Source organism: Pempheris klunzingeri, chromosome 20, assembly GCF_042242105.1.
Source record: "Pempheris klunzingeri isolate RE-2024b chromosome 20, fPemKlu1.hap1, whole genome shotgun sequence".
Taxonomy (NCBI): domain Eukaryota; kingdom Metazoa; phylum Chordata; class Actinopteri; order Acropomatiformes; family Pempheridae; genus Pempheris; species Pempheris klunzingeri.
The window spans coordinates 17,641,019-17,662,867 of NC_092031.1; the positions used below are offsets into that span (position 1 = coordinate 17,641,019).

Here is a 21,849-nt window from a genome sequence, read left to right on the forward strand (position 1 = left end):
GTGTCAGTATTTTATTTCAAACCACCCTCACCTACTACGCTGAAGTAAATGGCACCATAAAAGAAAGAGCAATCACTCCGGGAAAAGGAGAGGGTTCTTCTTAGAAGAAAACACCTCCTGGGTCATGAGCGGGGGGCAAAGCATGAGTGGGGATTTTGTGATGAAAGGCTGATTCAGTGGGTGATTCATCAGATTTATCTCTCATCCTCCGGGATTTGACAGCTCTCCTTACACACCGAGACACACACAGGAAACAATCCCACGATCCCACTTCAAGCCTCTTTGAAAGCGCTTCAGTCGAGAGGCAATTTCTGCCCAAGCCGCCTCCCAAATGAGCGAGAGGAACAATGTGTGGGGACCCCAAACGCACCTAATACTAGCAATTATCATGGTGTGACAAGAAAAGCAAGCGTTGTAGAAAATTAGATAAAAAATAGTGAGGGCTGAGAAAGCATCTCTACAGAAGAGGTGACCACTTTTCCTTGGTAGCATAGCCAGTAAGAGGCAGCAAGTCAATATCTGAAAATAAAATGAATTACAGATGTTACAGAATGTTGCAAGCAAAACCTCCTTTGTAAAATCTCACTTCTTCCCTCCCCCCTTTTTCCTCGTCTCTCCCTTTGCTGCAGGGCTTTTCCAAGCCAGTGGGCATTGCTGTCTCCCGCGGGCGCCTCAGGTCAGGGTGGGGTCAGAGATGCCGTGTGCAGGGTCGCAGGTGAAGGACACGGTGATGGCGTAGCGCGTCCCCCACGTCACCCTCTCCACGCGGTGGAGGTTCTCCGAGCCGGAGGAGAAGAAAGAGACTCGTCCTGGGCAAGGGAGAAATAAGGGGACTTTTATAGGAGAGCGACATTTTCGGTAAATGTGCTTATTTGCTTTGGTTCTGCTGCTGAGATGAGAAGGGTGATATCAGTCAGGACTGTGATGAATGGTTGGAGGCTTCGTTCAGAACGGTAAAACGTCACATTTACTACTCTGCTGCATTGGGCTGTTACATCAAGGGGGAGGCTTTGTCACTACAGTGCTGTTAGGGACAGAGAGGGAGAGGGGGAGGGTGCAGAGAGAGAGAGAGAGAGACCAGGGATGAATCAGAGGAAGCAGTCGTTGGCTTGTCAATACCTGGCAACTAGCCAAAAGGTCCATAGCTTGTAGTTTTATCCTACAATTACGTCATCCAGTACGTAAATCCACCAGCAAACCACCCGGCTCCTGTCCATCCTCTGCAGTATGGACGTAGCCGCCCTGAGTTTGTTTATTACTCGCACTTGGTCTTGTTTTCGTTGACCAAGTTTCGGATTTAGTCTCCTTTATGGACTACCCCTACAACAGTGCTATCATTTACATGTATTTATGTAGTCAAAACTGACAAGTTCTATTCATTAAAGACGGCTGGATTAATAAAAGAAGCCATGTGATGAATCACTTTATTCAAATTTAGGATTCTGTGGGGGATTTTTATTTCTTTTTTATGATGATGATGTCATAAAATATGACCGCAGACATTTCAAGCCTCCTTTGCCTTCCCCAATAGAAGATTTAATAGGAAAAAAATGGCATCCAGCACAGCTAGTCGTGGTTACGCTATCTTAGTATAGATAAGGTCCACACATCGGGGAGTGCTCCCCTCTCTGGGGGAAGACACTCAGCGTACACTTTAATGTTAAATAGCAGCACAAAACCAAACAAATAGAAAACCACCTGAATGAAACTATGTTATAAATGACCTGAAGGAGCCGTGTCAGGCAAATACATGTCCACTCTGCCTGACCTAGAAAGCACAATACACGTGGAAAAGACTCATCTGATCCCTTCATTCTCCAGCATCAGGCTGGTGCAGTAAGGCCCATCTAAAACCCCACTCAGTGGCCACAAGTGTTCGACCAGGACAAGCAAATCACACATTTTTCTATTCAGTCCTGCCCTACTAATAATATGCTAACTAGCAATAGCACTGTGAAAAAGAAACATAGCTACTTTTTTAGAAAGCAGGTCGTCATTTTGGGAAATACACTAAGTCACTTTCTTTGCGAAGCTGAGATAAGAAGATTGATATCAAGTGGTGGCATGGTTTGCCTAGCTGCTGCTTAAAGACCAGAGGCATGGAGGCAGGGAAAGTGAAATAAAAACACCCACCAACCAGCTTCAGAGGTTTTATCTTTGAAAAGAGCTTTTCCTTTTCCTAGTCTTCATGCTAAGCTAGGCCGACCACGTCCTGACTCCAGCTCTGCAAGTGCACAATGAGAGCAGCAGTGATGTTCTCTTCTCTCTTGGATACACAGTTAATAAACTTGTTTCCAAAACATGTTGTACCATTCTAAGAAGCAAGTACGCACACTGTGCAGTATTGCTTATGGCACGGAAGAAAACTTCAGAGGAGACGACACGACACGACACAAAAAAAAGACAAGAAAGAAGCCAGGTTTATGACGAGGTAAAGTGGCTCACTCCTGGGTCGTCTTGCATCCTCTTGACTGCCTGTTTTAAAAAAAAATTTTCAAAACCCTTTTTTCTTGGACCGACACACAGTGTGGAGTTTGGAGAGGCTGCCTCTCTTCATTTATCTAAAGGTTTTGCTTCGCTGGGCCGGCTAATGAGCTATTGCAATTTACCAGCTACAATGTACCATTTAGCAGGGTGGCTCCTTCTCAACACAAGCTGCTCTGTCTTAGACAGACGTTTGCGTTCATGTTTACAGCGCTGTTCTGTGGTTGTAATCCTTAACTAAGAGATTTATATTTCAAAAGTTTTCACTCTGGTTTTGTTACAAAACTTTCACTTTGGGTTATGGGGCTGTCTCGTTATGTGAATATGAATAAAAATCTGGAATCATTGTGCCCCAATTTGTTTGCTCTACTTTGACTCCAAGAAACACTAACAGCTATGCGTGTGCGTGTGTATAAATTCCCCTGGCTGGGTATTAGCGGATGATGTCAGGGGAAATCAGTGCTCGGTTTAACAATGAATTTCACACTGAAAACCCACCAAAAAGCAAACAAGAAGAAAGAGAACGAACGCACAAAAGCAGAATGTGAGCAGCAAACAATAAGTGCTGGTCTCCTTGTTTTATATCACTGAAAATGAGGTCATTTTCAAGTGTTCAAATTTGCCACACAGGCTTTAGATAACTGCACAATGAAGTAATCTTTGAAAATAATCCCTTGCACTTGTCAATATAAATGTTCCCAGTGTTGACTGTAAAAGGGTTCTGTACAGTCAGCAGAGCAGATTAGTGGCAAACAATGGAGAGATATTCACATAGGGTTCTTCCACAGATCTCTTTCCAGGGCAGTTACAGACATTATTCAAAAACTTTTGGAACAGTTGCTTTATATCCACAATTTTACCCCACATTTCCCCCCCTGGTCACATGCCCCCTACCCCTGCAAAAAGAGACTCTAATGGATCAATACAAATAATAGATGTTCATATTTGCGTAACTCATCACAGTACTAGCAGCCTGTGGCCATTGCAGATGGTGCTGCCTGCTCAACAGCGTATGGTAAAAACTTTACAATCTACAGTCTATTGAAGCTTTTTAACTTACTTCATCATAATGAACCCCAGAGATTCTGACCCTGAACTACAACATTCCCAGTTCAAGTCTGGCTGGGGACCTTTCTGTCACATGCTGTCCCTGCAGAAACTGATGCTCTCACTACCTCCCACTTTCTTGCTGGGGGGGAAATGCAAACAATTCAGTCACATCAACAGTTTCCTGCATTGACAAATCAAGTTCTATCTGTTCTTTATTTGCTCACTTATTCATGTCAAACTATAGCAGAGCTGTGACATTTGAGTTTTGCTCGGATTACCGTGCATTTGAGCAGCACCAGCTGACATTACACAGTGAAACCTCCCCACCCGCAGTGAGCCTTAGTGAAACCGAGACTTCTGACAAAACACGTCGAAGCTCAACGAAAAAACATGAGCGCTTGGTCACAGTTAGTTCAGACACGTCTGCAGTGACAGCAGGACAGAGAGGAGAGAATTCTGCCAAAGTCTTTAGACAGCAGAGATTTCAGCTTTAAAAAAATAATATGTACCCACGCTGACACACTGTAATGCTCATAAGGGCTGTCTGTAGTTTTTTATGCTCACAAAATAATCAGCAATTTCATTTCTAATAGTGACAGCAGTCAAGGATGCAGATTTGAGTTCAAATATGGACAGTAAACCCCAGAAAAACGCTAAAAACATGCTTTATTGGACTGGGCAAGACTGGCATGTAAACACATACAAGCAGACAGAGGGGCTGCGTCTTTCCTGGGTAAAAATCATGTGAATAGTAGAATTTCTTTTCTTTTTCCCAAAAAAACTTTTTTTCCTACTCCATGTAGCTACTATTATGTACTATTATGTACTATTTACAGGCCAGACTTGCCCGTACGATCCAGCAGCAGGTGCAGCATCTATGTATGGGAGCTCTTCGTGAAGAACAAAACATCTTCACACAACACGTGCAAGTTACAGCACTAGTGTGAATGCTGTAAAACATGGGACTGAATGTGGCTGACAGGATCATTTCACACAGGTGAGTCAAATTACTCAGCCTGCTATTTTAATTTGCCTACACAGGCATTTTTTTTTCTCCTTAAATGGTGTCTTGGTAAATATCATTATGACATTATCCTATTCATTTATATTTGCAGCATATTTTTGCAAATACAACTAGTAATGGAACCCATTTTATTTGCCTCTGCACATCGTCCATCCATTCATTATCTATACCGCCTATCTGTCAGGGAAGCTGGAGCCAATTCCAGCTGACTTTGGGCGAGAGGCGGGGTACCCACTCACGCTTACACTCACACCTGCAGGCAATCAAAAGGCATAAAAAGTAGTGCTGCTTCTAGTAGCCTCCTCCAAAGTGCAATCACAATAATTAATCCCAATTTCCGAGTATCATGAAAAAAAAAAAGCCATGTCACACTCTCCATATACATCGAAGAGGCCCGCGTTTCTTCAGAGAGTAAACAATCTTACTGAAGCCCTATATGAAACTATTTTCATTTTCTAGAAGTGGAAACGTACTCTTTTCCCTGAGTCACAGCAATATACTTGTTTCCAGGAATCAATCTGTTTTAATAAACTCTGCCTCTGATGAAAAAGCAGAGGGGAGCGGCCCCCATGCAGGACAAGACTGGATGAGCAAAGTCTATGAACCCTTGACTCCAAGGACTGTTCTTGTATCGTTTACACACCATGTGCATAAGGGTCCGGGTCTCTATTTCGCACCTGGGACGTGATTTGGAAATAATATTGTTGATCTCGTGGAGTCTTCCTGATGTAAAAAAAAAAAAAAAAAAAAAAAGCTCAAGTATAGTTCAAATCGTTTTCTCTGCCCTGTTCCATTAATGACATCCAGCAATCTACTAGAAATTAAGTTCAAAACATCTCAGTTTCATTCACATCTTCAGATCTCTGTCCCGTTGTGCACTGATGCGTCTAACCTGGGGGAGTCTGTTGAAGGCTGAACAAGCTTCTCAAATGTTCCAAATAGCTGATTATCAGTCAACACATGGGTGGAAATATATAAATATATCTGTGATAAGATGAAATTGGCTGACAAATGTGCAATGGATGGATGGATGGATGGACAATGTCAGGCTCTAAATGGTACTATCCTCATAAACATCTCAAAAGGTCTGGATTAAGGGTCAAGGTGTGGTATTTCCTGATAAAGGCAACAACTGCCACTGCTCCATTTGCTTTGCGTTGGTTCACTGGTAAGTCTGTTTGAGGCAAAGCGTAGGCACAACAAAAATGGAATTTAATTAATAGGTCAAAGGAAATTCATTCTTCAGGCTCGTTTCTAAATACCCTAATCCTACAAGTGTTGCTTCTCTCAGCTTTCTGTAGACACATCAAGAGGCATTCAGGAATTCTCACTGTCCCGAGGTATTTAGAGTATTACAGAACATAACTGTGAGTTACTCATGATTACAAATTTCCCGCAGCATACATTACGTTAGCCGTCACGGAGCATCAGATAATAATAATGCATTTTGGGGGTTTAGGACACCTGTGTTCATAATCTGGGACACACTGTTCAAACTGACTAGAAAGAAGCATTAAAGGGGAACTCGCATCAAAGTCTGTTTACAAGTCTTGGGGAGTAAACTACTAATGTGGGGAAAAAAAAAAAAGTTATATAAAGTCTTTTGTTGCTCTAGAGGGAAAAAGTCTTGTTTTCTCCAACCAACAGTCAAAAGCCTAAACATTGCATTCGCTATGATAGAAACATCCCTCCAATGGCTACACCCACTTATCCTTCAGAAGCTCCAATCCCAATAGGCAAGAGGTGGGAAACAATGTTTGTGCTTCACAAATTACAGAAACAAGCAGATCTTGGCTATAGAGAAAAAAAAAACAAATACATCCTGATAAAAAAGAACCCTTAGTCCTTAAATTCTTACTGCAGTGCAGTTGGTCACCAAAATGCAATATCCAGTCCTGGAGACGTAATGGACAAACTGTTACATTACTCTTTTTATTATTATTGATGTCTGAGCTCTTGAAACACTGGTTGACTGACATGACGTCAAGAAATGTCCAGCTGAAACGCAACGGCGTCTGTTTGAGCGTTTAATCAACGTTACCGATTTGCACTAAATGAGGTCAAGCGGGATGAGTGTGCAGTGCTAACAGGATGCTGAGCAGTGCGTAACTCATCAGATGCCGATAACACAGGGGTTTGCTGCTGCAGCAAAATGCCCACCAACACAAACCACCCAAGTCAACGGGCGCACAACACATCCACACACAGTCCAGTCGATGTATCGATCGCTTCCATGACTCCCACGGCCTCAATTAGTGGGGGGTGAATCTCACAGGCAGTCTGGTGTCCCTAAGGAGGCCGGGCAAGGTAGATGAAGTGGGGTAACAATGAATTAAAAAGCAGCGTGAACATTCTGGATGAATCTCAGTTGGAAAATAGGTTTCCAAATGCAATCATCTAGATTACATTGTGACTTGGCTGAGACGTAAAACCCTGGAGAGGGCTGAAAGTAAAAAGAATGTTCTGTTCCTTCCCACCGCACTGCGTATCAGCCTACAGAGCAGCTCTGGGCCAGCAGAGGCTCGTCACTTGTTTATGATTTTGGTTAGCGATGTTTGGTTTTTCAGTGTTTCATACAGCAGCCGAGGTGAGTCACCTCACCTGAGATCATAAAAAACATTTAACTTCAGTTAAAAACATCACAGAATTTGTTCTAGTGTTGAAAGAATTACTCAATTAATCAGTTATCGTCTGGCTCCAGTCTCTGAAATGTGGGGATTTAGAGTTTTTAATATTTGCAAATTAAATGTGTGGTTTTTTTTTTAAATTGTTGGTGAGACAAAATAAGGAAATTGAAGACGTCGCTGCCAGCTAATTTGTAATGGACAATTCACTTTTTTATTGGCTAATTTGGCGAATAATTAAAAGGTCAGTGTACTCAGCATCTACACAGGAAGTCTCCACAAAGCTGTGAAACATGTGTGCAGGAGAACAAACTCATCAGGTGTGATGACAAAACAGTCAAAAAAGTGCAGTCGGGTGCAAAATTGCATCATAGTGCATTGTATCCACAATTATCAAACAAAACAAAAACACAACATGCACAAATCTGACAAATCAAATGGAGAACACAGTGTGCCAAAAATCAATCGATACTTTTCAGGTATCCAGTGACCTTATCTTTGCAGTAGCACAGACATCAAGGTGAAGCTGGTGGTTTGAAGTCAGCTGGGGTTATCGAATTCCCCTGTGGATGTCTAAGCTGGCTGGCTGACCCCTATTGGCTCCTCTGACCGGGAGACGTGCCTTCTTCTCTCTCTCTGTCCTTCCATCGCTCTATTTCTATCTGTCTTTCCCAGCCAAACACCTTATCTCTCTCTCTCCATATCTACTCTTTATCTATCTACCAGCCATTTTCTGACTGTTCCCACCCTCCATCCATACCGTCTCTTCCCTCACTCTGCGTAGGGGACGCTTTCAAACGTTCAGCAAATCCATCCGTCATCTGTCTCCCTCTTTTCCAGTCCTCCTGAACAACACTTCCACCCCCCCACCCCCCCCCCCCCCCCCCACCCCCCCCCGGTGCTCACTCTCATACTGGCTTTCCTTTTGTGCGCTCTAGCAGCCAAGTCCTGATTGTCTTCCTGGTGTTATAATTGCACGCTATTCATGGCTGTCGCCTCAAAGAGCCATGATTATCTCAGCAAACTAATCATCCGTCCAGATAGGAGGATCAGACTCCTGATCAAAGCCTGCCAGTCAACTGCCCAGCATGACGCCAGATGAGTTTCTACATGAAGTGAGGTTTGTTTTAGACAAATGAATGTAAACCAAACGATCTGGCCTAATGGTGCGTTACACATGGGGTTTTGCTGTGTCTCCTATTTGATGCGCCTCTCTGAATAAAAATGACAGTGACGGTCGTAACCACAGTGATGGAGTTTCACCTGTCACCTATTCAGATTCTCATGCATGCGCCATCTCTACTGAGAATTAGAAATCTATCAAGGAGGACCTTGGAGAGAGAGTTGTCCTACTTCTCTCTTGTCCCAGCCCTTCCTCCGCCTCCTCCTCCTCCTCCTCTTCTCCCTGCAGGTTTTATCGGGGCTTAAAATCACGCCGTCAACACTCACTGCGCTGTCTGGAAGTTATTCTCGCTTCACGAGTGCAAGGTGGCAGTGCTAATCACAAAAGCTGTCACAGGCAATGAGGCAGCAGGCAAGCCGCAGTCGCTCTTTATTAACATATATCCTTCAGTCGCTCACAGCTCCACCACAGGACACTGTCAGTGGGAAGTTCGTTGGAGATGGGCAGGGAGCAGGAGGAAGAGTGAAAACCTGTAGGTGAGGAAAGAGAAGGAGGAGGAGCACTTTTTTCCCTAATCGCACAGTTTTCAGGAAATGACGGACAGAGGGTGAGGTAAAGGGAAGCCGGGAAGTGCAGCAGAGGATAAAGTGAAAGAAAGGAGACGGCGGGGGATGGCTGGGGATGGCTGGGGATGCGGTCAGATATGACAGGATGCTGTCAGGAAGAGGGAACGGCCACGGGAGAGGTTTTCCATAATGAACAGCGCTCACAGAGCAAAGCGGGGAGATACGATTCACGACTTTATTGCAGATTACCCTTAATATTTAGCCTGAAACTGTTTAAAGGCTCGGGCACTACAAGTGCATTTAGAACTGCTACATTTTGGACCAAAATCTGTTTACTTGAATGGAAATGCTGCTGTCAGAAAAATCTACTACAAGAGGAAAATGAAATCTGCAGAAATAAACGTGCAAATTTGTGCCATTGCCAAATAGCTTAAAGTTGATAAGAACGACAATGCTAAACTTTACATTTTACACAAACCTCCTTTATCAGGGTATAAACTGCTCCACAGAACAGGTGTAGCTTGCAATCCTAGATTACAATCCACTATGGTACAAATATGTCTCATGAATAAGCCTACTGGCTGCGTAGTGAAAGAGCTAGCTTACCTGTTAGACAGTTAGCAAACTTGTCGTGCAGTAACTAACCAGATCATGAACCACCACCTTAAAATATGGCTAGTTTTGTTGCTGGCTAATGCTAGCACATTCCAAGTCCCAAGTGGCAAGCATGTTACTGGTTAGATCACCAACTACCGTTCCAACAAGTCCCCATAAAAACTTTTTTTTATTTGGCACCTAAGGATAGAGGCTGCTGTACACACATTAAAGAGACAAATTTATGATTTTGGACTAAAGTAAAAAAAATGTAACTCATGTAACCATTCACAACTTTTACTTTTTCCATGTAAACAACCTTGCTTCCATGACCTTTCAAAGTTTCTTTGAGCTCAGAAACGCTGCAAAGCTGTGTGAGTTGCTTGTTTCCTTTGGTTGGAAAACAACTTTCGCCTTCGGGAAAATGAAGCTGAAAAGCTGAAAGAGTTGCAGGGGGGTACGCGGTCAAAACGGCAGCGCAAAAGTGCAGAGAAGTCATCATTCGCTTGAAACAAGTTGGTAAACTCATTCTGGCACATTCCTATAAAATGACCAGCTTGGAAACTTCCCAGATTTTTCCACACACTCCCAAAAATAACTGATCCACTTGTCCTGCTTTTAAATGCCTTACATTTGCTTCTGAAGTGTCATGTTCCCATGGTTATTTTGCAATGTGGTTTTTGCACGAGCAACTTTAAAATATCCGTTTAATCACCGGCGTACCCATGTGTTGTTTTCCATACATACGGAGCGTTTTCACATACATAGTGCGATACATTTCCTTAGAGATCAAGATGTTATATCTAACCCTCCGGGTGCTATTAGGTAAAGCCTAATCCCCAGCACCTTCCCTGTGCAGCTGTCAATGCTGCTGATTACCCACTTACAAAGGATTACACCCGCTTTTTTGAGTGCTAAAACCACCTCCAGATTTTCTAATAGAGCCGAGTACCGCAATTATAATTTTAAAGCACAGCTGTGATAATGAGATCCTTTATCTAGACTGCATCACTTAATGTAAGTGTGGGTTAATAGGCTTATACAGACAAATCCAGGTGTTACTACTGAGTGTCTGAAGTTACATTATCCTGCCCTACATTAGGCAGATTTAGCCTTTAATGGCTGGTAGTTACCTGCCCGTGGTTCCACTGTGCGGTTGCCGTTTTGGTCCATGAAGATGAATCTTCCTCCGGTGAAGTCAGAGCCGTAGTCAGACAGGTAGAGGAGTGATGTGTAGTCAAACGAGCCATAAGTCACCTGACAGAGAGTGAGAGAGGAAGACAGTAGCTGATTTATAACCGACAGTAATTCAGATTCTGTGGGCTTTTGCTTGTCAACATGTTCACACCGACAGTGTCGACATGCGGTACAACCAAGACCGATGGGACTGAACAAATGAAAGCTTTGACCCGATGATGGCGCTAGATGAAAAGTCAAGGAGTCACTGAAGCCATTACAATTCATCCTGAGGGAAACACGAATGTCTGCACCAAATTCCATAGCAATCCATTCAAAGGTTGAGATATTTCAGTTCCGACCTGTGCCGCTAAAATGGTTAAAAAAATTAAATTGAGCTCCAGCCTAAAGTAAAGCACGCCAACATTTGAACTGAAATACTTCTTTTTCACTAATCAGTGATTGGTTAAGTTGAGAAAAGGTCACTCTACCTGTCATGGGGAGTACTTCTCAGCCTAGGAATGTAGTGTAATGTCTTTAGTGTTATTCCGTCTGACAAAGTCACCCCTGTTGATGTCTTAGGGGTTATTTCAGCTGAGGCTGAGGCAAAACGCCTCTGTTACAAATCAGGGGCCTGGAGTTTGAAAGATGTGGGCGGACTGATAAGAGACACTCAAACATTGCATTATAGGGTGTGTGGCCAATACCAGACACTAAAAGTCAGGATTCCTCAATCTCAGCTGCACACATTTTCACAAAAATGTCTAAAGTTGCTTGGGGTACAACTGTGGCTCCTCTAAACTGTGCACACTGCATCACTGCTGTGGATCAGATTCACTCTGGACAAGCTGCTTCTTTTGTTCCCCAAATGGATTGTGACAGCTTACCCAGCACCGATTTCAAAAGCTCCAAAAAGCTTTTCAGTGCTGCCTCGTGATCACTGCAGACAGCGTGTTTCTGGCGACAGAATTCTTCGTACTGGAAGGGTGCTTCGTTTATATACGGTGAGCTCCACTGACTGTTTGACCACACAGAGAACACGACACAGTATCTCTCTAGTGTCTACGGCCTCTTTGTCAGCCGTTCTTGACGGAGAGTGGAGTGTTTAGTCTCCAAGGACTCCACTTGCTGCTGACTCCTCACCTGAACTGCTCTCCTCGAGAGACCTTTGGGGCTGATTAAATGAAACATCAAAAGAGAGAGCGGGAGAGGCCGCCTTTTCAAGGAGACAAACAGCAACATTAGACTGTAGAGTATAGAATAGAGTGCTCTCGCTCCATCGTACCTCAAAGAAAGTAAAACAAAGTGAACTGCTGACAGATTCATGAATCGCTTCAACAACTTCAAACAAGCCTGGTTCAGAGAGCACTCGTGGGTGTTTTCAGCAGAGTTCTGTAATTTCAACACTTTTTAATATTACATGACACTGAATTAATAAAAAACTATAGAAATAATATCTAAATATAATATAAACTATCAGCATGTATAGGTCTGGACGGCTGTGTCTCTGCCTGCATCGGTCACCTGCAGCTGCCTTTTTGTTGATGACTGAGGTGCTCTGTGTTGTGCATCAATTTTTTGTGGGCATGTTAAACAGTAAACTGGGTTTTTCGTTTGCAAACCGAGTCATGCCATCGACTACTATGGACAGAATGGAGGAAGGAATGAGAAAAGAGAGGACAGAGAAAGCATGAGGGCATGAGATGCTACTCAGAAGTATCATGCATGTTTATTTTCTGATTCATTCTCTATAGTTGGAGTCAAACCACATGTCCACATGGGTGGGTTTTTTTTTTTGTAATTTGGGTGAATTAACTTTTTAATGTGTTTTCAAATTGATTCAAGATCTGTAGGTCCAAGTTCAAAATCAACCAGGTCTGGTTGGAAGCTATTTTACAAGCATATTAACAAGCTGCTGTACATCAGCACCATGAATGATAATTCTACATTTGACATTATTGCCTGCACCAATAATTCAGTTTCATTACGAGGGAAAGTTTATCGCTGCCATGAATGAGATGAAACACACTTTCCATGCAATCATATTACAAGCGGAGCCATAACACTGTGTCAGTTATATGATCGATGGGGAGAAAATTCACCACCAAAGACATCGGGGTCCATTTACATTTAAATGAGGGTTGGGTTAGCCAATTAGCCCCAAAATGGCTGCGGAGAGACAGATGGGGAAGAGAGGTGGGTCTATTCAGGTTACATTTCCAGCTGTTGAGGGCCAGCGGGAGAGGATGTGGCAGCAAATATTGACAGAGATGAGGCTGTGCTTCAAAAAATACCATGTGTTAAGTAAATATGTGCAGCTCCTCCTGTCCTTTTTTCTCATGTAGCAAGAGAAGAATGCAGATCAATATTTAGATAGTCAACAGCTTTATGAGCCGATAAATAATGCCTCCAGGCCTATAGTTCAAAAACAGCTTTCAGGGATGTCAGCTGTATTGCACTATATTGCATTGATTTTTACTAGACAATGCAAGACAATAACAAAAACATTTAAAAAAAACTAAGTCGCAAAGCATTGAGGCTTTTCCGACAGACACCTCATTTGTTTAAAACTTGTCTTCTTTCAATCCCAGAGGAACTTTTTAACATCCCATGCCAGCAAACAAAGTGCAAAGCAAAAGATTAAGATTAAAGCAGTGATATTAACGACAATGTACCGAACATCCAGTTTCCACCCATGCCTGTCCAAACACAAGACGACTGTCAATTCAGCATCCGACCAAGTCACAGTCTGCCCTTCTGCTCCTGAGCTACAGCATCGAACAACGGCCAGAAAAAAATGTTTTGCAGAACATTTTGGCATCGCAGTGATGCTGACCTTTGGCCTTTTGACATATCACTTCATCATTTTATCCTGCTACACATTTGCATGATCATTTTGTTAGAATATGCAAATGAATTCTTGAGTTATGGCCAAAAACGTGTGTTGTGAGGCCAAGGTGACCTTCGACCGCAAAAATCTAGTTCATCCTTAAGTCCCAAGTGGACATAAGTGCCAAACATGGAGACCTTCCCTCAAGGTTTCCGTGAGGTATTATGCTCATGAGAATGGGACGGACAGGCTGATGGACAAGCAACCTGAAAACATAATGCCTTCAGTTACACTGTCTCCAGCGCAGAGCCATAAACAGTTGCAAGCCATGAATATTTATAATGAATAATCAACGTATGGTGTGAATGGTTTACGTAACAGAACACAGGAATGAGCTTAGTAAACAACCACTTAATTCAGCGAGATCTAAAACTTCAGGGCACTCTTCTTTACATGTGTATTTTCAGCCAGAGTCTCTGTGGGTTTTAATTACATACAAAGGCTCTGGCACTGTATTTACCTTTTACACCAGATTCACCTCATCTAAAAGAATCCATTTGGTGCTCAGTGCACCTTGTGAATGATGGATAAGTTTGTTTCAGGGGAGTCAAGCTGATTCCTTGGATTTGCCTTCAAAAAAAAAAGTGTGGTAACTTTGCTTAGTAGCTTTCCCTTTATGGTAATGGCGGCACATTATAACTGAGCTAGCGCAGGCCCTCATCTTTGGGAGCAGATCACATCTCGTCATTAGGGATGAACCAATCCCAATTTTCCTCTCCCACTGCCAAATCTAAAATTCAGACAGTGGGTCACATCTAGCCAATACCTTATCTGTTTGATGAAGTTCTCCAAGCCAGACGGAGTTTCGGTTTTGTGCGTTACCTTATCTATGTGCGGGTGCCAGTACTCGTCGTGTTGGGTCTTGGCTTCCGTGGTGTTGATTCTGGAGAAAAAGGTGGGCTTGGTGAGGTACATCAGTGCCGGGTCCAAACCAAACGTCTCAGCAATGACCGCCTGGATTCGCCCACGTACCTCTCTGACGGTGGAAAACAGACAAAGCATATCAGGCTGAAAGATCTGACTTCATTAGTATTATTTATCTCAGCTGCAGTTACAGGTCAGGGTTTATGAGGACTGATATCCATAAAAACACTTTCAGACTTCAGCTGCTACCAGCAAATAGTCTGTGGCAACATTTAAATCTTTTCATTTAGGTATTCGTTCTATTTTTTGGTATATTCAACAATCCAATAGGTGTGCATATACATGATGCCGTAAAAGCTATCCATCCAACATCATTGCACGATATCGATCATTCATTCTAATGTTGTCTACCAACTGCCATAATTTCAGTTTGTCACTGTCAAGTTTCTCATTTTGGAGCAAAACTCTGAGAATGTGCAGTAAACGCATGGCTGGTTTTCAATTAAGGTTCCTTTGTCACCTGTACAGCTGGAAATCCTCTTGCGTGAACACATCCTTTATCTGATCGCCAAAATACCTGCAGGCACATCCCGTCGCACAATCCCAGACAGACGGTCCGGGACGCAGACAATCAGAGACGCAAGAGCAGACAGACAAAAAAAAAACACAAGCACAGCCACAGCAGAAGGGGGGGGGGGGGGAGAGAGAGCAGAGGAGACGGGATCTGTTAGCATAAATTAACGCTTCGCAGCATGGCACGCTGCACCAGTACCCAGACAGGTGTGCCACCCAGCCATCCGAACACAGCAGATAGTAAACGTCTGACTGCTTCGCATGAGGAAGTGCCCAGTGGGGGAGGGGGGTGAAGGGTGGGAGTGTTATCGTCATCACTTCCTGATTAAAATCGTCCAGATGGTCCCAGAGGATCCGGTGTCAGCCTCCTGCCCGGTGGGACTTGAGGGAGATGGTAGAAAGTGAGGGAGAAAATGAACGAAGGGAGGAGGATAGAGACGAGCAGGTGATCCAAGTAAAACTGGGTTCTGCTGGGCAGTGATGAATGAGAGCCCAATGGTTCACTGGACCCGGAGAAGATGTCTCACAAGGGGCAGCATCAGCAAGATTGATGATATACTTTGGGGAGTATACTTCTGCAAATGTTACATTTCATGCAGGATGTGATTCCTGCAGGCACAAAAATAGTGTAAGCACAGAGACAAACAAGACAAGATGTACTTGCCCACCTGTAGATGTTGACAAACTGTTTCCCCATCGACAACGCTCCAGAGTGCAGGTCAAGTATGGAAGCCTGCAGGGGTCGAAAGACAAACAGGAATTAGTGCAAAAGACAAATCAGTTGGACAAATGAGTGCTGGCTGTTGATGCGGGCCGTGTGCCTCAAGCTTTAGTGCGGTTCCCTCTGTGGCCCGCTCACACTGCCCTTTACTTGTTATTGCTTGTCAGCTCCTTTGGGACGCTGCTGTTTTTCACGGGCCAAAAAAAGAAGTCATTTTCTCAGAAGTCCTCCTGTTGCTCCCTGTCCCTTCACTTAAGTGTCTCGACACTCCATAAACAGTTCCTTTATTAGCCGAGGACCAGGCCTGCAGGGGACGGAGAGCAGGGAGCGGAGCACACGCGGACATCTCGGAGCGGGAATATCACTCCCGTTTTATCTGCCAGGCTCAACATCTGCTTATTGTGCCAGGCTGCCTTCTAGTGTCAGGAGGGGTCCATTACATCAGAGTGATCTGAGAGTGTGCTAGAAGCGTCTCAAGTTTTGGGCCAAACTTTCTGGGCTGATAAAGGTAGCAATACATCTTCACTGAAGGGGCTCATTTTTATGTAAGGAGCGGAGATCCAGTAATGGAAACATTTTATCTAGAAATGTCACACACACATTGCCCAACACTTGGCGTTTACTGCTGTCAAAGGATACGGCTGGTGGTTTTCTACATCCCTCTTATTACTGACAGCTCCCATAAAATTAACAAAAACTATGAATTGATTCTACTAATAAGTATTGTGTGTGTGTGTGTGTGTGTGTGTGTGTGTGTGTGTGTGTGAAACCATGATTCAACATAAGACACAGGCAGCATTTTAAAAGCATTGAGTGCTGCGCTGGGACTGAACTCAATGTATTAGACAAAATTCAGAAACTGGTACATAAGCACACGTGTATGTACGTTTAGTGTGTTTTATTGAGTCAGTTCAGCTTAAAAAAAATGTGGTTGTGTGTGCATTTCTGAAAACAGCCTTCAATCCCAGAATTCATAGCACAGGAAAGTTTCTGCGAGTTCATTTTCAAGTTCTGAAACGAATGGACGGGTCATTCTTAAATATGTGTTTGTGCTTTGGAAAATGGTCTGCAAAAAAAGTTCAGGGGGCAAAAACATGCAAAAGTACCAATTTGGCCTTTATCACCATATGAAGAAAGGTGACTGGATCAAAAAGAGTTTTCTAACACTAGCAAAAACAAGTAGATTGGAATAGTCTCTGATTAAATAAACCTCATTCAGTCGGACACACACTAACCAGGTGCGTATTAACCCCTGCCTGCCCACTCATTCATTCCAGCGATCCCATCGTGCGGTATACTTACTCCTCCCTCTGACCCAGCCAACGCCAGCCCTCGCTCAGCCAGCCTGTGTGTCAGAGACAGGAAGCGTTCGACATGATTCAGCTGCACCGCAGAGACACAAGACAGTGAATGTGAAAAATAACCAGGGACAGAGGAGAGAGGAGAGAAGATGAGAAACCCTGCACATTTTAATGACGGAGTTTACCTCCTGAGGACCTGAGCCTCCTCCCTCGTCACCACGCTGTCTGTGACTGCACGGCCACACTTCTGAGGGGTGCATCCTGGGAGGGAGACATGTGAGACAGGGTTTGAAAAATAATAGCAGAGTACCTCGGTGCAGTATCCTCTGGTTTTGGAGGCTCTGGGCTCCATAGCAGAGAGTGTGAGTGGCTGGTAGAGAAAAAAAAAAAAAGGTGAGGTAAGGAGTTTACTGGGGTTCTGCTCCTTAAGGCCACAAAATTCAGGGCGGCCCTCCGACCTCTGGCAATTATTATTCATTGGTCAAAGTCTGAGCCTCCCTTTGTGTTTTCTTTACACACTTGAACTCCTCGCAGCACATGTTTAATAAGACAAATTTCACAGGACATTAAGCAGACAGGAAAGGAGAAACTATTTTAATTGTGATTAATTGTTCTTTTTCAAACATTCAATGTTTCTCGCTGCTCAGTTTTAGGGGTTTTCTGCTTTTCCATCTCATGTGAAAGTCAACTGAACAGCTTTGGGTTGTGGACTGTTGGTCAGGCATCTGAAGACGTCACCTTGGACTTTGGGAGGTTGTTTTGATGAATTTGACTGAGCGATTACACGCTAATTAAAAAAAACACTGGGCAAATTGAACAGTAGCAGCTTATTGCAGTTACACTCTCATGAACCTTTGCTCAGAGGATTAAAGTTATATCACTTTCTCAGTGATTCCAAACATGGAACCATTTTTTTTTTTAACTATTATTATTTTTAGGGACGTCCTGTAGTGTGAGGAACAGACATTAAGCCAAAGCAGTAACCAGACCAGCTTCTCTTCCTCCTTGTATTTTCACTCATGCTGAGGCATGTTCAACTTCAACAAACAATGTCCTCAGTGCTGCCTCTTTCCACCTGAACTCACTGCTCTGACCACAGTGACTTCACATGGGTATAAACGCATCTCCCGGCTTTTTAGCCTTGTATTTAAGAGCGCACGCATGCTGGTTAGTATTTGCTCCCATGCGCTGCTCTCTTGGTTGCAACCATTATTTCAGAAGCTAAACACCCTTGCACTGGTATGGCAATTGCGCATCAGACAGAGCTGCCGTTCATGAAAGACCTTTTCACCCAACAGTGCAGGATGAAGACTAGCTTCACTCTATGACTGTGGCTCTAACTCACGAGCTCAGACTAGGACACTTTGATACCACACTGATAAACGTCACTCTCACCTTTGTTTACATGTCCACATACTTATCTATTAATACTGTTAGCTCTTGCATGATCTCATTCTGCACATACGTTAGTGCACAACATTCTGAAGACTGCATTATATCCTGTTATCTATAATCACAGTTTATTCTTGTATTTTACCTTCTGCACCACTTTATGTCTGTGCCTTAGGTTCTTTTTTACTTTAACTTAAGTGTTTCTTCCTCTACACATTGTTTGAGCATTGTTGGAGGGAGCCTGAGAAGTAAAATGTCCAAAGAGCGCACATGACAAATGAAGACATGAAGTAATAAAGAAAGGAACAGGCCTGTGCTATATTGCCATCTAGTGGGTTTTATGTGTAAGTTCAAGTAACAGTCTTTATTATTATGATAATAGGAAGTCACAGAAGGTCAGTCTGGTGCTGTTGGCAGAGCACAATCCAACACCAGCTGAATTACCAAGATATGTATCCCAGTCATGAGTGCGTGACACCGTGCAGTGTAAGGAGCAGAGCCTCACCTGGATATCGTTTGTAGTTCTCGTAGTCTTCAGAGCACCGGACGGTGTAGACTCTGGGAAGGGGAGAGACCAGCTCACCGTGGCTGACCAGCGTTTCTGTGACGTCGCTGTCCACAGAGGTCACGTACAGCCACACGGCCGCCCCGCACACAGACAGGGCGACCAGCAACAAGGCCACGGACCCTCTGGACCCCCTCCATGCAGAGCCCTGACGGAGGGCATTACCTCTGACCAAGACAGAAGAAAAAAAAGGCCCAGATGATCACCTGGATATGACAGGTTGTTGTTGCAGTGTTGTCAATCTAATCTTCTTGGCTACAATGAAGAATGATGAGGACATTTCTCTTCATTTACTGTTGCTGTTGTCAGTTCTCCCAACATGGCCACTATGGGACACAGCGGATAAAACAGATAGCTATGAGTAGTGTCTAATCAGTTTGAATAATTAGTAAATAATAATCTGTTGAAAACAGACTTTTATTATCTATATTTGTCCATTTTATTGTTCGTCAATTGCCTGTGTGAGCTACTGGACACCATCTATCTATCTATCTATCTATCTATCTATCTATCTATCTGTAGGGTTAACTAATAGCAGCAAATAACTAGTTGAAAGTCCAAGTGCTAGGAGTGGTCTGTGTGTTTTAGATTGTGGAGGTGTGTAGTCAACTGTTAGGACATTTTGGAGGATGTAGTTTGCGGTGCTGTTGAACTGTACTGTGTTATTTCTGGGAAGTGTAGTTTTGTCCATCTCATTTAGTAAATAACATAAGCAGCAGAGCCACAAACTCCCTTACACTATAATCTACACCTCAACAGAAACTGAGCACTGCAGCCTTCAGAGAGGAGGCTTTATTGCACTGCTGGTTAATTAGACTGCTTTACTTTAGCTGGGTGTATCTAGTAAACTGGCAACTGGGTGGAAACACACGTCTACACATCCCTGGTCGTAGTTTTAAGTACCAGGGCGACGCAGTATCCGCCTGGCACACCCCCGTCAGCTTCACACAACTCACTCACCTTTTGATTTTCTTCTCTATCTCTGTCGCGTTCGCGCCCTGCGGGTTCCTCAGTCGCAGTAGCGCCATTTTGACTCAAACCGTGTGCTGTGTAGCATTTGAAAAACACCGTCACACACGGTTATTCTCGCCCCGAGCTGGCCATACTGTCCTGTCCTCCCCGCCAACAGCTTGTACCACCACCTGAAGCACGCTCCACTTCCGGGTGGACGCGTATCGACAAACGCCATTGGCTGCCCGGAAGAGAAAGCGGCGTTTTCATTGGACCTCGTCCAATCGGGTGTGATGGCAACGCGCAGCGTGGCTGAAACAGAGTGATCTACTGTACAGCTCCGCCCGGGTTCTGTGTTTGACTCTCTGCTAAGCGTCGCACACGTTGAACTCTTTAGCCTTTAGCATGCAATCACGGATTCGTGTGTATACATCTATGGCATGCACTCCTCCATCTATTGCTCTGCCCGCCGAGACTAAATTAATCGATTACCTACACTGTGATTCACTGTGTGCGTTTGCACTGTAACGACTAGAAGCAGACAGAGGCCTCCCAACAACAATCACTTTCTGGTTCTGGTTCTGGCCTGGTCTGGACTGCCCCGGTGAGTCAAACAAATGATCTAATGCTCATTCACTTGTAACTCCATCTACACTGCTGTTTATGGGAAGCTCTGTTCACGCCTGCAGTCTGTAGTCAGAATGAAGAGCCCACCTTGGCCCAAAGGAAAGAAACTGGTTCACCTGGATTTGAAAGGTGCCCCCCCAAGAGTAGAATACCTTCACAAGGTGAGAGCACAGCACCTTCCTGCTACCTGCTGCAGCACACGATTACACACCTTTCCCTCCCTCTGTTTAAATATTGTTATTCACTCCATCTCCTCAGCTGATCGAGCTCTTCTCTCAGCTGGGAGTCGATGGCCTGCTGGTGGAGTATGAGGACATGTTTCCTTATGAGGGGGAGCTGAAGCTGCTGCAGGCCACAGCACAGCCTGCCTACAGGTGCACTTTGGGACTTTGCCTATTCCACTCTGGGTTTATGGGCAGAGCGTGATTGCATGTACTTTCTGCCTATCATGTTTTGAGGTCCTGTAGTAAAGTTATAATCCTTCCTGTGTGTGTAAACTTCCTTTGTGGAGTGCCATAAAACGCTTTGGTTCGATAAGTTCTGTTGGCTGTTGTGTTTGCAGCCGAGAGGAGATATTATCCGTGCAGGAATTAGCCAGATCTAAGGGCATGGAGGTCATCCCACTCGTGCAGACATTTGGTCACATGGAGGTGAGGCAGACATCCTGCTGTAATGCTTTTTATAACTGACTGTAACATGGCTAGAATTGCTCAATTTTAAGATGGAGTTCAGCACAAGTGTTTGTCCCTATTTTAGCTGTCTGTGTGACCCGCTGCCGTCCGTCCTCTGTCATAGTTTGTGTTGAAGCATCGGCCCATGTGGAGCCTGAGGGAGGTGGCAGAGTGTGTGGGCACCCTGAATCCCCACCAAGAGGGTGGGGTGAGGCTGGTGATGGAGATACTGAGGCAGGTGGTGGAGCTGCATCCAGACGTAAATACACTGCACATTGGAGCAGATGAGGTAAGGATCGGTCTGCCGGCCGTTTTTTATTATTTCCGAAGTATCGCCAGTTCTCTCATGTCCCCCGCCTCCGCTTCCTCAAGGTGTACATGCTCGGCGAGGGGGAGGAGTCCAAGCTGTGGCTGGCCTCACCTGGACACACGGTGGAGCAACTTTTCCTGAGTCATGTGACCAAGGTGGCCAGGGCTATCAAACAGGCGTGGCCACACATCACCATCATTATGTGGGACGATATGATGAGAGGCATGAGCCAGGACACACTAAAAGGTGAGGAGGAAATACAGTTGGTCCCAAATTATATTTCAAATATTTAAAAGTGGAGTTACTTCTAATGATTAACTGAGTGTGATGTTTGACCGTTTTC

At 44.2% G+C, this 21,849-nt stretch overlaps 2 protein-coding genes across 2 annotated transcripts in view; one reads left to right on the forward strand and one right to left on the reverse strand.

Annotated features, from left to right (window-relative positions):
* Nucleotides 1-20,302, reverse strand: ogfod3 (2-oxoglutarate and iron dependent oxygenase domain containing 3). The gene is made up of 9 exons (XM_070851541.1): nucleotides 19,908-20,302; nucleotides 18,888-19,114; nucleotides 17,176-17,251; nucleotides 16,992-17,034; nucleotides 15,637-15,701; nucleotides 14,916-14,972; nucleotides 14,354-14,507; nucleotides 10,599-10,722; nucleotides 1-809 (listed from the first exon to the last, which is right to left on the reverse strand). Exons 1-9 carry the CDS (start codon nucleotides 19,973-19,975, stop codon nucleotides 673-675), a joined length of 951 nt encoding a protein of 316 aa, XP_070707642.1. The 5' UTR covers nucleotides 19,976-20,302; the 3' UTR covers nucleotides 1-672.
* The window catches only part of hexd (hexosaminidase d), a 4,241-nt gene continuing 2,639 nt past the window's right edge, over nucleotides 20,248-21,849 (forward strand). The window contains exons 1-6 of the mRNA XM_070851540.1: nucleotides 20,248-20,502; nucleotides 20,588-20,686; nucleotides 20,784-20,899; nucleotides 21,088-21,175; nucleotides 21,321-21,485; nucleotides 21,569-21,752. Coding sequence (XP_070707641.1) covers nucleotides 20,600-20,686; nucleotides 20,784-20,899; nucleotides 21,088-21,175; nucleotides 21,321-21,485; nucleotides 21,569-21,752 — 640 coding nt within the window. The 5' untranslated portion in view covers nucleotides 20,248-20,502; nucleotides 20,588-20,599. The remainder of the gene's footprint in view (nucleotides 20,503-20,587; nucleotides 20,687-20,783; nucleotides 20,900-21,087; nucleotides 21,176-21,320; nucleotides 21,486-21,568; nucleotides 21,753-21,849) is intronic.

What these genes read in the sequence shown, in the direction of transcription:
- ogfod3 (XM_070851541.1), bottom strand. Translation starts at nt 19,975, where the DNA reads ATGGCGCTACTGCGACTGAGGAACCCGCAGGGCGCGAACGCGACAGAG. An exon ending in ATAGAGAAGAAAATCAAAAG is followed by an intron (nt 19,115 to 19,907) that starts GTGAGTGAGTTG and finishes TGTCTTGGTCAG; the next exon opens with AGGTAATGCCCTCCGTCAGG. An exon ending in GGCACCCGCACATAGATAAG is followed by an intron (nt 10,723 to 14,353) that starts GTAACGCACAAA and finishes ACTCTCTGTCAG; the next exon opens with GTGACTTATGGCTCGTTTGA.